Source organism: Aulostomus chinensis, chromosome 21 (assembly GCF_037954235.1).
Source record: "Aulostomus chinensis isolate RoL2024-O1b breed Wild chromosome 21, RoL_Achi_v1.0, whole genome shotgun sequence".
NCBI classification, from domain to species: domain Eukaryota; kingdom Metazoa; phylum Chordata; class Actinopteri; order Syngnathiformes; family Aulostomidae; genus Aulostomus; species Aulostomus chinensis.
Window position 1 is genome coordinate 6253346 of NC_141340.1, and position 17355 is coordinate 6270700.

Here is a 17355-nt window from a genome sequence, read left to right on the forward strand (position 1 = left end):
GTGTTCCAGAATAAGGGGTTCTTATTTTTTTCTCTCAAAAACTTCACCCTCACTCTCCTCCAAAAACAAAAAAAACCTTTGTCAAAATGAAAAGAATGTGATATGTGATAAAATGAAATCAACAAAATAAAATAAAGTTGCTTATAAAGTTGGAGAGGGCAGCACGGTGGTGCAGTGGTTCGCGCTGTCGCTTCACAGCAAGAAGGTTCCGGGTTCGAGTCCCGGCTCGGGCACCCACCACCCACCTGTGATGGACTGGTGACCCATCCAGGGTGAACCCCGCCTCTCGCCTGAAGGCAGCTGGGATAGGCCCCAGTCCCCCAGCAACCCTTAACAGGATAAGCAGTAGAAAGTGGATAAAGTTGGAGAGCAGGGATGTCCCTCTTAAGAACCTCAGTTCAACAGTCACAACAACATAAGGAGGCGGCACAAATAAACAAGATGTCAGTAGTATGATGAAACTATGCAGCAAAACAGAGAGGAAGAACTACTCCAGCGATTAGACCGGCCCACTGCTACAAGAGAACCTGTTCTCTTAGGGAAGCCTGAGAAAAACTGACACTGTAAAAACTTTCTAGCAAACTATCCAAAGATATTAGTTCCTGATTAAAGTCCCTGGAGCTCCGTGATTCTCGGGAAAATAAATTTGTGTAGGAATCCCAAAGCCCAGAATTAATCCGATGTTGTTGCACATGTGGTTCCTTCGTCTACCAGACAACAGAATTCTTTTTTTAAGCTTCAGATATTTCAACTTTTTTTTTTTCTCCCCCAGCATAAAATACATCAGTAAACAGCACACTTATGAAGTTCGAAGCTAATGTGGTGGTGGTGGTGGTGATCGCATCACGTTAGCTTTGTATTTTAGGGATGTATGCATTTATGTTTCAAAAATCGTAAAAGCTGTTTTCAGTTTTTGGAGATTATCGAAAATTCCGATGTAAAAGTCAGCTACTCGAGTCTAAGTCTTGACAAAAGCATTGTAAACAAGTGGAACTTCATGTTTTGTTTCATGCAAAAATAAGATGATAATCCTGAAATACATGTAGAATAACATCCCAACTCTTCAGGTGCTCCAGATAAGCGGCGCAGCGGCTGCTGAAGAGTTCATCCCGGAGGCCAGCCAGCTTCACGCAGCTCCTCCTCTTTTTTGCTTTGCTTGCTACGGACAAGACTTCATCTTGTCGTTTTTTTATTTTGTTTTTGTTTTTTTTATACTGTGTGGGAGCAGCTCTTTTTAAGACCTGACATGCTGTAGATTCTCTCCCACACTCCTCCTCATCTCGCTCTCCTTTCTTTCTCTTTTTTGTTTCTCTATTCTTTCAGCTCCACACTTGGCATTCCTTGGCTCTCATTCGCACTACGCCACACTGGCTGGCACCCGACCATACATCAGTGAATATCCTGATTTTATGTTCTCCCCCATGTACAGTTATCCCTCAGTTGTTTCTTCCTTTACCGCTCACATTCACAGGGTGGTGGTGTTTTAATTAAGAATATCATTCAAGCAAGTTTTCCTTGCCTTTTTCTTTTTAAAGATTTCTCAACTGGAATCATGTCCCACCATCCTTGAGCTGTAAACTCATATCACAGCTGATTCCTCTCTGGCTGAGCTCTCTATTAGCTGCTCTCCCTCTTTATTAGTGCCTTGATAGACACACACACAAACACACACACACACACACACTCTCCCTAAGATCACATGTCCGTTAATTATTTCACACTTCCGTCAAGACCTCTGTTATAATTTGCTTGGAGAGTTTGGCGTTCATTATTTTCAGTCTCCTCATTTCGTCAACACAGTCTACCTTACTCCTCCTCCTCCTCCTCCTCCTCCTCCTCCTCTCCTCTTCTGTGCTTCATCCTCCTCTTCTCTACCTTCTGTAGGTTTTTTGGGGCAAGGGTTTCTAGTCTGATTGGGGGGCCTCATCACCTCATTTGTTTTATGTATCACTCCTCCAGCTCCTCCCCCATCTGGCCCTTCCTCTGCACACACACCAGGAGGCAGCTCCACCCTGTCCAAGAAGAGGCCTCCGCCCCCCCCTCCTGGACACAAACGCACCCTGTCAGACCCACCCAGCCCGCTCTGTCACAGTCCACACAGTAAAGGGGGCTTGACTGGGGGTGAGACGCAAGCACACTTTGCAATGGGACTTTGTATATTTGATACTTCTACATCTATCAGTCATTTCCCTGCTGTTATCAGGTGACCACATGATGATGACCGAACGACAACCAAACTCCTTTGACCAAGAACACAAGATACTTTTCACAGGCTCCAAAATAAAAACTTGTGCCCAGAGATAGAACTATTAAACAAACTTCCCCAAGTTTAAAGGAACACATCAACTTTTTTGGAAAAACACTGATTAGCCATCACCCCCAGAGCCAGACCAGTATATACATCTCCTCTCTCCTCTGTGCATGTATTAAAGAGCTTATACCCAGAGAGACCGCTAGCTAGCTTAGCGCGATGAATGGTAGTGGATGGAAAGTGTTAGCCTACACTTTCCTCTAAAAAGGATTTTTATCTGCATTTATATTGCTAGGATTATGCATTAAATTATGACAAAATAGCTATATAATTTGAAATTACAAGACAGTCTAATTTTTAGAAACAGACACATTGCCGGAAGTACTTTCCTGACTGGGTGCAGTGATTTGACTCAGCACCTGAAATGCTTCTCTATAACTTTGGCATACAAAAGAAAACATTTTTTCCTGTCTACAAGAGTGACTGCTGCCATTAATCATGGCTGACTTTGTAAGAGTGTTTAACGAGGTATGCTAACACTTACAACCAACTACCATTCATTGTGCTAAGCTATTTAGCAGTAGGCCAGTCTCTTGTGGGCGCACAGAAGAGAGAGGATATTTAGCCTCTTGTCTGAGTCTGGAGAGAATAGCAGATGAGCGTACTTCATAAAGAGTGTCAGCATTCTGTAATCCAATGAAACGCCTCATTAATTTTACTGTATATCAGGGCTATTTTTACTGTTGTTTACTTGTTATCATTTGTCCTCTGTTGTGTTTGTACATACTGTCACACGTTAACGCCCCGCTGCTAATTTAACACTTTATCTCGGCTCATGGAAAGCTCAGCCAGACGACGCCTCCCTCATTGTTTTCTCAACCATCGCAGCATGTTTATTTACTCCACATTTATATCAAATTAATCTCTTGGCTGCTGCTGTTACAGCGTTGAATAATGTTCATGATATTGACACTGTAGGAAGCGACTCCACCCCTCCGCCCGTCAGCAAGATGTCTCCTGTATCGAACAAGTTTGAAGGCATTCCTCAGCAGCAAAGGTATCTTGGAGGGAAAGTGGACTTACAGAATCACTTTATTGAATCCTATATTTAATGTTCCATGCATTTTTAATTATTAATCTACTTCCAGCACTACTTCTAGCAACACAAAGTCTACACTTGGTCCAAGGGTTCTTCCCAAACTACCTCAGAAAGGTAAAATGTCTGCCTGATTTCACTTTGATAAAACTTTTAAATTGAAGAAGTTATTCATAAGTCTGTTTTCACTCCAGTGGCATTGCGGAAGATTGACACCATACACCACCCCTCCATGGATAAACCACCTCCAGAGGTCTTCCAGAAGTCCCCACCAGGAACCGATGCCCCGCAGAAGGCTCAGTTACCAGACAAGCCCCAGCTGGGAGACCTGCCCCCCAAACCGCAACAGTCTGACCTTCCACCTAAACCTGGAGAACTCCCTCCAAAGCCGCAGCTCTCCGACCTCCCCCCTAAACCTCAGCTGGGAGACCTCCCACCCAAACCGCAGCTCAAAGACCTCCCTCCAAAACCTCACCTCACTGACATCCCCCCAAAACCTGGACCGGCTGAGTCCACTCCCAGACCACCTCCCTCAGAGACGGTGACCAGGCCTCAAACGCAACCGCCTCCTCCGCCTCAACCGCAGCCTCAACCTCAAGACTCGCCATCACCAAATCAACAAGCAAATACAGCCACGCCCTCTCAACAACCTGTGGAGGACACTAATGGGACCCCGGCAGGAACCGCAGAGACACCGGTGCCCCTTCCAAGGAAGATCAATGCGGTACGCTCACTTTTTCTTTACAACCAGTCAGGGGCATCATTTTAACTGTCTCCTGATGTTGTTACGAACTCACGCATTGGCGTTTAGTTTTCCGATGTGACTTCCACTGGGAAAGGTCTGGAACCGGTTATTTGTCACGGTTGATTACGGAAAGAAACAGCGAAAAAGAAACTGTGTGTTTTGGATGTACATTAGACCTAATACTGAAATTTCAAGGGGATATTTCTTAACCTTCATTCATGTCTGAACACAGTGTTCACATAGACAACAGCAATTTTGATACTTTGAATGCTTGATGTGGCTTTTTAAAGGTTATTTCTGATGACAGTGTCTTTCTGAAGAGCCAGGGATCCAACCTTCCTAATACTAGACGACCCACTCCTCCTCCTGGACCACAGCTGTCTCTTATTACCTCGTGAAGTTATCCATTAGCGTGTCTGTATTAACAGTGACTTTCTTTTGTGTGTGTCCAGGGGAAGAGCAAAGCCCGGCGTGTGAAAACCATCTACGACTGCCAGGCTGACAATGATGACGAACTTACTTTCGTTGAAGGAGAGGTGATTATAGTTACGGGAGAGGAGGACCAGGAGTGGTGGGTAAGTTAAGTCCAGTGGAACCAGCGTTGTTGCCGTGCGTCACCCAAAAAGTTTTTTTTTCTGCCATTCCAGTTCTCTTAAATAGGAGTTTTGAGCTCACAAAGATGTTCGTTCCCTCCTGTATTGCATCTTTGTAACCAAACACGTAACTTTAGCTCAAAACTAATGGCCGACAGCAAAACTGTCAGTATCAGTATAACAATGTCAGTGTGTCATGCATATCATCCGTCCCATCTTCTTTACCCACTTGTGGGCTCAGTAATCCAAAAAAAACACTGAGTTAAAAACAAGCCAACTGTAGCGCTTCCAGTTCTCAGCTACCATGAATGTGCTAACAAGTTGATACGCTGGTAAATGTATCTCTGCGGGTTACTGAGCATACAGCTGGATAAAGAAGATGAACATTATATCAGACGATGCACTGGAGAATTTACAAATTAGCTTTTTTTGGTGCCGTTTTGCTGCCGTGAGCCTTTAGTGGGTATTATATTTTAGCCAAATATACATAGCTAGCTTACTCTACATTCTGGAGTCACAGAGAAGCAAATAGAAGGGGGGGGGGGACTTTCTGTGCTTAAAACAGAATCAGAAAGGCCAAATGTACTTTTTGGGTCAAAACATAATTTCCAAGTGTGCAAGATGAGCAACAAATGCCACATTATGGTCTTTTCTCATTTCCCTATCTAGATCGGGCACATTGAAGGAGATCCAGAGAGAAAAGGGGTGTTCCCCATGTCTTTTGTGCACATCCTGAGTGACTGACAGAAAGACTTGCACTACGCCTCTCCCTGAATGGGGAGCTGCTGTAAATAGCTATCCAAACACCTCTTGTCACAAGACATGTGTCGTCAAGGAAAAAGAAACAAAGAAGAAAACCAAGAAGGCTCATCTAGCTGTGGATGCCTCATCCATGCTGTACAAAGAATGTGTGTATTCCTCCTCTACCAGTATTATCTTAACCCTATAGCACGGCTGCGAACAAGCCATTCTCAAAACCCTAGCACTTACCTAAAGTCTATGTTTATGCTGTTACTGTGTATATATGTATGTAAATATATATATTTGTGTGTGAGTGTATATACATGTTTTATTGTACAAAACATGTACCGTTGCTCTCTACCTGTCGTATTAAACACCAGGGCAGTAGAGGTGGAATTTTATCTGTATTAATTTTACTGTCCCTCAAGTAATTATCAACTTATATTTCTGGAAAAAAAAGGACAATTAAGAAACGGAATGTGAAATAGATCATGTCACTATTTGTGTCTTGCATCCCTGTTTATCACCATAATTGACTGAAGAGGCCGACGCCGTCTCCCACTAATCTTCCCGAGGTGATCATTAAATGTACTCCTTGTTCTTGCTTGCTTTGTGTGTACACGTGTTGTTTTACAGTATAGAAACCTGCTGCTACTGTGTGGTGGAATATCAAAGCCTGTGGTTCACTGTCAGTCACTAATTTACTCCTTGTTACACTCTTCACTCTACGTTTGCTCTGTGTGCGAATCATCTCCACAGTGCTTGGAGCTTCTCTGTGCATGGTGTAACAACGACTGGAATTGAGTGGAGTGCTGCAGTCAAGATGCTCACCTCAGGGTTTGAAGAGCCACTAATAAAGCAGGAAGGTATCCTGTTGTTAAAGCCACTATTAATGACAAGTATTGGAAAGTCAAGAGGACATCTTAGCAATAACTTGATTTTCTGACAGGCTTGAGATTTCACAACCTGTGTTCACAATTCAGTGTCTTGTAAAACCTCATGAGCTTGAATTTGTTTTTCCTTTTTTTTCTTTTCATTGGAGTCATGTAATATCATTCCATGTTACTGGATTCATTACCAGGTTTGCCTGTGAACCGAGATGTCTTTTAGATGAAGGATGGACTTGTAAAAAAAACAAAAAAACAAGGCTGGAGAGCTGATGTGTTATCACCCAGTCTTCACTGACTTGCAGTTCATCCCATGTTAAGGAACAAACCCACCAACCCATTGTATCATTAAAAGTGCTGTACTTCACTTTGCGTGTGCCCGTTTACTCAAGTCGTCACGGTTTATGGGTGCCTCTCCCTCAGTTTTAAAATGGAACATGGCAGCTCTGTATGTCAAATACCGTCCTAATGAAGTGTGGTGGAGCAGCAGCGGTATCCCTGCATGTGAATGAACTCCAGGGAACATCTTTGACGCAGGTCACTGCAAAAATCACTTCAGTGATAAAATGCAAATAATCACAATTCCTTATATTGTGAATCATTGTAATGTCATTTTTTTTTTCTAAATTGCTCAGTTCCAGAAAACTAAAATGTGATTACAGGTTGAAAGCGTGATAATCAGTGCATCACTTCTTTACTGGAGCATTTACACAAATTCCAGCCAGTTATTGGACTGCAGTCATTTTAAAGGCTCGGCCTGGAGCCTGCTCACCTCATTATTAGCATCTGACTAGATGACAGCTTTACCATTAGTCAGATTTTTGCTTCTTTTTTTTTAAAGTAGCTTTGAAGTGTTTTCAGCGCCACACCTCCAGGGTTTAATATGAGATTAAGTCAGTGCTGCATTTTAGTGTTGTGCCCTAAACAAATCCTCCCACTCATGTTCCTCCAAATTAAAGTGTATAATCCCAGCGTGTCTCCTGGCATCTCAAGTGTCACGTGCCAAGTATGTTTATGATAGCGTTGATATATTAAAAAAAAAGAAAAAAAGAGGGGGGCTTCTGTTTAACTGCATTTGTTTGAAGTTTATACCATAAAGCTGAACCTTCAAAAAAAGAAAAAAAAAATCAATAATTCATCTCCAACTCTTTATTTTGGAAGCTCAACTTCCGATTTCACCTTTTAACCAAAATAAACCATCCAATTCTGCAGCTCCTTTTGGATTCAATATTAAACACAGAAATTAAAACTAGGACAACGTAAAGATTTTGTGTCACAACATAAAAACTGCATCTTACAAAACCAAACTGTTCACATAAAGCAGTCCTACCAGAATACTGGTAACAGACACTTATTTACACACTTGCACTTTTCTGGAGCCTTTGTCCTTCTCCACTGACTTGATGACCCCGACGGCGACCGTCTGTTTCAGGTCTCTAGCAGCAAACCGACCTGTTGGTGAAACCTGTTAGGGCGGGCGAATGGTGGGATGAGCATGTATACTCAGTAGACCCGTACAAACCTAGAGGAGGGTATGTGAAGAAGCTCTCCACACACATGGGCTTGATGGGAACCAGTTTGACCGTCGCAGCATCTCCAGACATCAGCAGCTGTGGGCGGTCCTCCAGTTTCTTGCCGGTTCGGCGGTCCAGCTTCTCCATCAGCTCTGCAAAGCGACAGGTCACATGGGCGGTGTGGCAGTCCAGCACAGGGGAGTAGCCAGTTTTGATCTTCCCTGGATGGTTCAGGATGATCACCTGAGAACCAGAGAACCATCAGTGCAGGAGGCTACTCAGGCGTAAACGCGGATGGTAACTGGACCGACCTGAGCTTCAAAGCTGTTGACATCTGAGGGAGGATCGTGCTGGGCGTTACCGGCGACATCCCCACGCCGCAGGTTCTTGACAGACACGTTTTTAATGTTGAAGCCAACATTGTGTCCCGGCAGCGCCGTCTCCAGCCCCTGGTGATGCATCTCGATGGACTTGACCTCAGCAGTGAGCTTGGCGGGGGAGAACATCAGCGTCATGCCAGGTTTGAGCACGCCAGTTTCAATCTTGCCCACGGGTACAGTCCCAACTCCTGCAAGTGCATTTATGATTCAGCATTTTTTCCCTTAATTTGGTTCTCAAATCTTTGAAACCACAACTCTGAAGGGCAGCACGAGACGAGCGCCATCCTACCTCCTATTTTGTAGACGTCTTGCAGAGGTAATCGTAAAGGCTTGTTGATGGTGCGCACTGGTGGTTGGACCGAGTCCAGCACCTCTAGTAGCGTCCTCCCACTAGAACTCCCCTCTCTTCGTCTGACTTTCCAGCCTTGGAACCAGGGCATCTGGACAGATTACTGCTGCTGAATGCCAGGAGTGATTTTAAGCAGAGGCAGGCAGTACAAGCTCCTCTCACGCAGCTCCGCAAGTATTCTCTCAACTTTTAACCTACGTTTTTAATTACAAAACTACTTTCTAACTGACATTTTCTTGACATGCTCTTCACTTTTGTTTTATTGAATGAGGTTAATTGCATGTTTACCCATCATGAAGACTATCCAACCAAAACAGATGTTAACCATAGTGATATTACTAAAATGAACACTTTGTAAACTTTACCTTTTTTTTTCTTCAAGGCAATCTGTTTACTAGATTTCAGATTTCATTGAATTATACATCTTGAGGGCTGTTTAGTTCTTTTTAGTACATTTAAGGGCCTGAACGTCTCCCTTTTATTTGGGTCAAAGGTTAGTTTTTATCCCCAGTACTTTTGTGTTTGAACTTCTGTTTATGTGTACTTCTGCCATTCAACTTGAGGCCTAAATCATTCATCATTACCCTCTGAGTTGCAGTGATCATGTTCTCTCCAGTCCAACCAGATATCGGAACAAAGGGGACAGTCGCAGGGTCATAGCCGATCTTCCTCAGGAACCCACTGACCGCTCTGACCACCTCGTCATAGCGTTTCTGGCTGTACGGCGGCTCGGTCACGTCCATCTTGTTCACGCAGACGATCATTTGCTTGACCCCCAGAGTGTAGGCCAGCAGGGCGTGTTCTCTGGTCTGACCGCTTCTGGATACACCGGCTTCAAACTCTCCTTTGGCAGCTGAGACCACCAGGAGGGCGACATCGGCCTGGGATATAGCATAAAAGCAGGTAAATAAACCTGAGTTGATGCCAGATTTACAGGGCGGAGGCATTTGTCAGAGGGCGTTCAGAGGTGACTGGTCACAATTTAGCATTTAGGATGAGCATTTCAGTTTCAGAACCATCAGGTTCCATCTGAAATCTGCAGCCGGAGTTGCCCAGAGACAAATTCCGAACTATTGATGAAGATAATGGGGGGGAGCAGCTGGTCAGTCACATGGGTTTGTAAAGCTTTTTTGAATTCAGGGTTCTTATCCCTCATTTTGCTCACTGAGCCTTTAAAAAAAACAACAACACTTAAACTGAGTTTCACTTCAACTTTGAGGGCACTTATGAATTCAACCCTGTCTAACTCAAATATTAGAGGTACACCAGCACCTGTAGCTGCCCCCCCAATTATAAAACTCTAGCAACAGAAGGAGCTGCTCACCTGTGACGTTCCGGTTATCATGTTTTTAATAAAGTCGCGGTGTCCCGGAGCATCAATTATCGTCATGGAATACTTCTGAGTACTGAACTTAAGCAGCGATATATCGATGGTGATGCCTCGCTCCCGCTCAGCCTTCAGCTTGTCCAGGGCCCAGGCGAACTTGAAGGAGCTCTTCCCCATCTGTGACACACACAGTTTCCTATTGCAGGTTGTAGTCTAGGGATTTTTCAAACCGTCTCGGTCCTCACCTGAGCCGCCGCCTTCTCAAACTTCTCCAGCCTCCTCTGGTCGATGCCGCCGCACTTGTAGACCAGGTGGCCGGTGGTGGTGGACTTGCCGCTGTCCACATGGCCGATAATCACCACGTTGATGTGAGTCTTCTCTTTAACCATGTTTGGAGGGTTAACTGTTGGACCGCTGAGATGGAATTACAAGCTCTCAATTTGATTTGATTTATTTAGGTTATTAAATGAGCTCGGCAGCGAGTCCGGGGAAGCTTTATAAGCTACAGGTGGATGATAACTGACAGGTGTGCTGCTTTAATTAGCTTAATTAGCATCTGTTGGCTCCTTCTCAACTCCATGGTTGTTGTTGTTGTTGTTTTTTAATTTAAATTCTTAACTGTATATCGACAGAAAGGTTTCTCCTTGAGTTGAAATATCTAAGCTGCAAAAACACAGATAAAAATCATCACAAATCCAAAATAACAGCCAGCTGTGAGGAAGGGTAGACAGCTGGAACCTCCAGCATTCACCTCTGTACTCAAGAAAGCTAAGCTACAGCTAAAAGGTAATTTATTATCAAAGAAACATGTTCTGTTTTTGCTCTTAAATTAAATAGCAGTTGTGTAGGAGCCACCATCAGACAGTGTAAGCTTCATGAAAGCAAAGAATATATATATATATATATATATATATATATATGTGTGTGTGTGTGTGTGTGTGTGTGTGTGTGTGTGTGTGTGTGAATGAATTTGGACTATGCATGCACTGCATCATAGCTTAGAAATTGGTGACCATAAAAAAATGCAGAAATTCATTTCCTTTGTTAAAAAAAAAAACAAAACCCAAAAACCTGATAGCAGTGAACGTTTGACCCAAATGTTCTCCACCTCTGGTCTCAGTTCCCTTATGGTCCCAAAAGGTCTAGAATAATGGGGTTTCCTCCTCCATGTCTGACGCAAGTCGTGTTTAGAACCGTGCGGGTGTGAGCCCTGAGCGTCAGAAGCGTCCCAGAGCAGGCCCATATTTAACTAGTGGGGCTGTTATACTGGGAGGTGTTTTCCTTCCAGCGGCGTTCAACTGCACCACATCACATGTGGCCGCTTTTAATAAGAGTTCAAGGTGCTCGTGTGCTGGCGTGATTATTTCTGACAGGACTTTTACTTTGGGAGCAAATCATCATCCAAAACACACAAAAAAAAATAAATAAAAAAGTTGTAAAGTAAACACTGTGATTTGGAAATATGGATGTTCCCATACACACACACGTGCTGAAAATGGACTTTCTTTTGCTCTGTTGAAACAAACAGTGGTGGAAGATCTATACTTTTACTAAAATCAGAATCAGACATCCTTTATTAATCCCTTGCGGGAAATCGTTGGATTGCAGTGCTCCTTTTCTCAGTAAAGATAAATAAGAAGGAAGTAGCCTCTCGAAGGTATAGATAAAATAAGATGAATAGAAATTAAATGAAACACCATCTCAAAAATGGTAATTCAAACAATATATAATAAAGAAAAAATAGAAAATCAAGAAGATAAGGAGGTCTCTTTGTACATGTTTACATAAGAAAGAAATCAAAAATACATTTAAATTAAAAGTGCTATGAGAAAATTCAGCACTACAAATTCCTGTCCTCGTAGTAAAAATAGGTTTCAAAAGCGTTGGAGGTAAACTGAGTGAAACTCAAAGTACGGATTTGGTACCTGTGACTACAGCTTAATGTGGTTGTTACAGTTGGAGCTGCAGCTGGAACCAGTTTGGATTCATTTATGTTTTACTGGCTGGAGACACGAGATGAATTAATCTGAACGGTTGAGCGATTCACAACGGATAAGGACAGAGGCAAAAACCAAGTTCTGATTGCTTTTCTACAATGTTGGAAAAGATTTGAAACCATTTAAGACTCATTAACTATGTGGTTGCATTTTTCATATCCATTGTGTAAAATATTCATATTAAAAGTTACCGAAGCTGTGAAATGCACGCAGTGGAGTGGGAGGTTTCATATTGGAGTGGGGTTGTCGTATGAAGTAGCATAAAAAGGAAATACTGAAGTACCAGAACCTCAATAAACACATCTGTTTATTTGTGGCACCTGAAATAAGATAGAAAAGTCCTTTTTTTAGTCCCTCGGGGGAGAAAATTCCTGTTGTCGAAGCAGCAAAGGGAAAGCACACAGAAATAAAGCGTTACATCAAAATGAGACAGTAAAGCAAACATGCATTGTAACGGTGAGGAGCTTTACCAAAATATGGGCAGCATAAACACTGACTAAAAAAAAATAAGGAGGCCTCTCTTTTCACGTTTTTCATTTTCCTCAAGTGGGGAGATGGAGAAAAAAAACTGGAAACAGCGCCCCCTGGTGCTAACAATTGCTTCAGTGCGTTCCTTGCTCATGGGCACTTCAGCAGCGAACCTTGGCCATCTTGTTCACGACTTCGAACTATCACTAACACGAAGTAAAGCAACGGTGTGGCCTGTCAGGTGAACGGCAGGCTAATCTGAGGAAGACTCGATGAATACAGCCTCGGAGACGAGGCGAAGCGGGCGGGATCATCTCCAGTGTAGCTGGGAAGGTGAAGAAGCCCCCCTCCCCCCTCCTCCGCGCTGCATGGTGGTACAAACCGAACTCCCCTCCGGGTTGACTGTCACAATGACGCTCAATTACTAACCCGGAAACAAGCGAGAGCAAATCGCTTTTCTTCTTCTTCTTCTTCTTTGAGCCCCCGGCCGCTGGCTTCTCGCGTGGTGTCCACCCGTGTTTCTCTGCGAGCATCAAGGTAAAGACACAAATTACAACTTTATCCCTCCGTTTGTCGTCACCGCGTCTCGGCGGCTTTACTGTCCACCAGTTGCCATTCATTCCGGCTGCTTTTTGAACGTTATATTCGCCCCCACACCCTCCCTTCCGCAGGTAAAATTAAAGATGAATCATGAACGTGTGTAACGGAATTAAATCCGTGTTTAGTCGGAGGCTGATGAGAATTATCAGATTATTTAGTTGTTGTTGTTGTTTTTTTTAATCTTCGATACACCGTTAACTTCCTCTTTTAACGGCTGGCGCGAGGCTACGCTCCTAGCTACGTCTTGTTGGCAGGAGACTTGTGAGCGTGCCACGCTCCATCTATCATTAATGTCTGGGTCCTAACATGCGATTGGCTCCGTTGACACTACAGAGGCTGATAATCTAGTCGCAAGCGAACCGTCTGGCCTGGATTAAACTGCTCGTTTGCAGGCTGTAACTGATCCATCAGGGTGTATTAGAGGAAGTGATCACACTGACAGCTGGCAGTTTATCGCTCACTCTCCTTCAAAATGATTCATTTTATACTCACCAGGGCGTGACAATTAAAGAATTCGACCAGAGGTTTATTAATAGTGGTCTTGATAGTGTGGAGGACATATTTAGATCACGGTGGTGGTCGTGATAGTGTGGAGGACATATTGAGATCACGGTGGTGGTCGTGATAGTGTGGAGGACATATTGAGATCACGGTGGTGGTCGTGAGAGTTGTAGATTAATCCTAGACTCCATGCTAGGACAGGTTTCGGATGTTTTAATCTGTAATAACATGCAACTACACCTGTCAAGTACATGTAGTTGAGTAAAAGAAATGATTACAAAGTTGCTCAAAACTGGAAGAAAAACCTACACGTGCATCAAAGTTGGACCGCAGTACAGTGAATGAATATGAGAGGTGGCTCACCGACCTGATGGATGTCACTGTGGATGTTTGACATGTAATCCGGCAGGAACTGATGCCGAGCTTGATTTTCCATTTGACCCAGGGAGGGAAATGTCTTGTAGCACCTGAAAATCACAGCTTAGATTTAATCTTGTAATTAATATCGGCTGATACCGACGCACAGCTGAAGTATCTGAGCATCCACATCCAATACAATTCTGTTAAGGATCCAATGCCGCAACCCTCGGGTATCTGAAGATGGATGTACTTTACTGAACTAGTAATAATAAACATCACACGGCCAACCAAACACGCTACTTAAATCTGTGGTTTTCAGCCTTTTTTTCCCGTCAAGTTTATGCGACTTTTCCTAGTTTCTCATTGCGTGCGCACTTGGCCTCTCGTACACTCAGTAGAATTTATGACACGACGATCAATAGCAGTGTCACAGGCAGTAAAATATAAAAGCAAATTGATGATCTGGTGACCCCCCCATGGAGGTCCTGACCCCAGGTTGAGAAACACTGCCCTAAAGGAAGTCATACATACACATGCACATGTCCTGTCCCAGTGACATTAAGTAATTGCCCAGCATTGGGCAGTGCAACACCCCGAGCCTTTTTGCTGCTTCAGTACAGTGTTTCTGAAGTGGAGGTACTTTCTCAGCACTGCAGGAGATCTTAAGATTTATTTTTTAATGTTATTTTAAAAAAATCAGTCTTGCATAATAATCAAAAAACGCCCTTTCCTCCTTGAATAATTTCCTCAGTGAAGCAAAGCCTTGTTATTTCTCACGAAACTGAGACTCAAAGTCGTCAGTGAGAAACTTCGTTCCGTGGGACGGTTTTGTTGTTTTTGCAAGATGGAGAAAAAAACGTTTTGCAGTACGTCCTTGCGTCTTGTTGGATTAAACGCAGTATTCAGGTGGTACTTGGATAAGAAGATACACACTATTGCTGTGTTAGTGGAGTGAAAGTTCTCTGTCATTCACAACAGTACCGCGGCAGCAGCAGCGCTTATTTCCTCTCTGCCTCGTCTGCAAAGCTCCTGAAAGTGGAAGTGAAACCTCCAGAATTTGACATTTGTGAGGCAAATTGTGTCTATGATGCAACATCTCTCAAAGGTTTCCAGTTTTTTTCTTGTGTGAATTAGGCCAACTCTGCTACACTAATAATGCTAGTGAGGCAAGTGTGAAGAATGAAATATTCATCAGTCTGATGGTTGACTTGGTCCCGCTCAGGCAGCAGAGTAACTTGATTTAATTGCAGACACGTCCGTCAGTTCAGAGCGTTACTGCAACCTTTCTCTCCCCCCGTCATTAGGAAATAAACAAGCTCTTGAAGGACGTGCGAGTGGGCGCGGAGGAGGAGAGAGAGAGAGCTATCGGTGCTGTTCTGTTAATGGTAGGTTGCACTTTTACGTGTCAGTCAACCTGCAGCCAGATGGAGAAACAATGTACAGGAAAGCACAATTCTAAACTTATACATTGAGAATTTGAGTGCTTCCACGCACGCCTAACAAACGTAGTATCCAGATTTAGTGTATATGTAGGATTTTTAGGGGCATATTTGTCTATTTTATGTTGTGAGTGAAATCATGGTGTCATAATAGCACTCTGAGTGCTGTAAATACAGCTTAGGGAGGACCAGAACACCTCAAGGACGCCACTACCATTCATTCATTCATATTTTTCGAGACAGGTGGCCCCTCCCCCCCATCTGTGGCTAATCCATCGATGTGCTCAAAGACTTTTTTTTTCTACTTTGTAGAACATCTATAGCTCAGGATTAATGAAATGAATTCTTTCAGTCACTTTTTGCCACCATTATATTTCATTCTTTTGGTGGTGCCAATGCCGGGGCTGTCAAACAACCTGGCGTAGGGTGTGTGTGACCTGCTCAGAAGTGGATGTTGGGCTTGCACATGTGCAAACATGTACACAATGATTGAGATTTCTCAGCCAGAACCATGCACACACACAGTTTTATGATTCTGACTGAAGGAATGTTGCATGTGTCCATCTTTCTTTGTGCTAGCGCAGTTTTATTCATGAGTCTTTACCTTCATGCATCGTGACCCTGGATTAATAACGCGCTTGTTTACTGGTAAGTTGTTGTTCTCTCTTGCTATCTGCTGCTGCATGTCCTGAAACCTTGTTGTCCTTTCCTAGATGCACTGAAACTTCTGGAATTTGTGTTGCATTCAATGTCAACGCAAGAAAAAGATTGCGTGACGAGTTTTAGGACAGAGAAACGTGGCGTGACTGGTCTTTCTACAGGACCGTGAACTGATGGGATAAGAGATGGAATGACTTCTGCATTTGTTCATTTTAGGCTCGACTGTTGTCAGTTTTGCAAGCGAGCTCTTTGAACCGTCCTTATTTTGACAGGCGATGAGTTGAGAGTTGCTTGTAACAAACGTTGTAACAGCGAGCGAAAGGCTGCTCGCAACAAGAAAGTGAAATTTGTTGAGGCGTTTCAAGGCTTCAGGCTGCAACATGCAAGAGGGTCTATCTGTCAACGTCCCTCTGTTGAGAGCAGCTCATGGGGTGGGGGGGGGGGGGGCATCACTCATGGGCCCCCGTCTGCTGCAGCAACATGTAGGTGAACTCAGGTACAACACGGTGCAGCAGCAGTCTCTGTAACAGCATATATACACCTCTGCTAGACAGAACTGCATCTCGTTACTGCAGAATGCATTGGATAATATTGTATAACGTGTCCTGCTGGAGTGGCGGATGAATGTACTTCCAGGTTTGGAATACTCTTGGAAATTGTAGTGGGGACAGTATGGTAGTTAATAGGAATTATTCATCATTTTCCAAGTGTCTTTTAGAGAACCTCGAGGCCACGGCTGCTCAGATGTCTTCATGTCACTGACCTGCAAACAGATGCCAACAGAGCATTGAGAGGGCAGCATGGCTCAGGGGTAGAGTGGCCGTCTAGCAACCGAAGGGTTGCTGGTTCGATCCTCATTTTCTCCGATGGCCATGCCAAAGTGTCCTTGAGCAAGATACTGAACCCATAGTTGCTCCTGGTGAGTAGGTTGGCCCCTTGCATGGCTGCCTCCACCATCAGTGTGTGAGTGTGTGTGTGAATGAGATGACACTGTAAAGCGCTTTGAGTGCCACTAAGGTAGAAAAGCGTTCTATAGAATAGAGTCGATTTACCATTCATTTCTGGTAGGATGTAGTAGTACTTAAGGTTTTCTGCCATATATTGAAAAGGAGGGAAACCTGTGATTACTGTAGAGCGAGACGTGCCATCATTTTGGGTCCCATCCAGAGCCAGGTAGGTCTGTCGGTCAGCTGATTTTATTGTCCGATATCGGTCAGACTTGTTTTTTTAGTACAGGAACGCTGAGAAAAAGAAGCTTTGGCCAATTTGGACTTTCTCTGCTGGATGAACTGTGTCATGATAGTTTAGTTCAGGAGTCAGAGTTTGCTTTTCCCTCCAAAACTGAACTCTTCCATTTGGTATTTTCACAGAAGTTTTAAATCAAGTCTGGTTTTCCTCATTGAAACTTGAAACCAATGACAATAATACATTATCGTTTGTTGAAAAC

General features: G+C 43.6%; 3 protein-coding genes across 10 annotated transcripts in view; 2 read left to right on the forward strand and 1 right to left on the reverse strand.

The window, feature by feature from the left end:
* Window positions 1-6680, forward strand: part of asap1b (ArfGAP with SH3 domain, ankyrin repeat and PH domain 1b) — a 63443-nt gene extending 56763 nt beyond the window's left edge. For 4 of the 7 annotated variants that reach the window (XM_086192128.1, XM_086192129.1, XM_086192130.1 and 1 more), the window contains exons 24-30: window positions 1324-1392; window positions 1960-2121; window positions 3230-3308; window positions 3400-3464; window positions 3542-4071; window positions 4545-4667; window positions 5355-6680. In XM_086192128.1, coding sequence (XP_086048254.1) covers window positions 1324-1392; window positions 1960-2121; window positions 3230-3308; window positions 3400-3464; window positions 3542-4071; window positions 4545-4667; window positions 5355-5429 — 1103 coding nt within the window. In that variant the 3' untranslated portion in view covers window positions 5430-6680. The remainder of the gene's footprint in view (window positions 1-1323; window positions 1393-1959; window positions 2122-3229; window positions 3309-3399; window positions 3465-3541; window positions 4072-4544; window positions 4668-5354) is intronic. The other 3 variants (XM_086192132.1, XM_086192131.1, XM_086192133.1) reach the window with 3 other exon arrangements.
* A 753-nt stretch (window positions 6681-7433) lies between these two features.
* On the reverse strand, window positions 7434-10363 carry eef1a1l3 (eukaryotic translation elongation factor 1 alpha 1, like 3). The gene is made up of 7 exons (XM_086191959.1): window positions 10129-10363; window positions 9881-10060; window positions 9141-9437; window positions 8497-8647; window positions 8139-8395; window positions 7836-8070; window positions 7434-7765 (listed from the first exon to the last, which is right to left on the reverse strand). The coding sequence occupies exons 1-7, from the start codon at window positions 10270-10272 to the stop codon at window positions 7665-7667; spliced, it is 1365 nt and encodes a 454-aa protein (XP_086048085.1). The 5' UTR covers window positions 10273-10363; the 3' UTR covers window positions 7434-7664.
* A 2369-nt stretch (window positions 10364-12732) lies between these two features.
* Window positions 12733-17355, forward strand: part of cyribb (CYFIP related Rac1 interactor Bb) — a 34688-nt gene continuing 30065 nt past the window's right edge. Inside the window, exons 1-2 of one of the 2 annotated variants that reach the window (XM_086191613.1) lie at window positions 12736-12885; window positions 15114-15194. The gene's annotated coding sequence lies outside the window, so the exon portion shown is untranslated. Of the gene's footprint in view, window positions 12886-15113; window positions 15195-17355 lie in introns of both variants that reach the window. The other variant, XM_086191612.1, reaches the window with a different exon arrangement.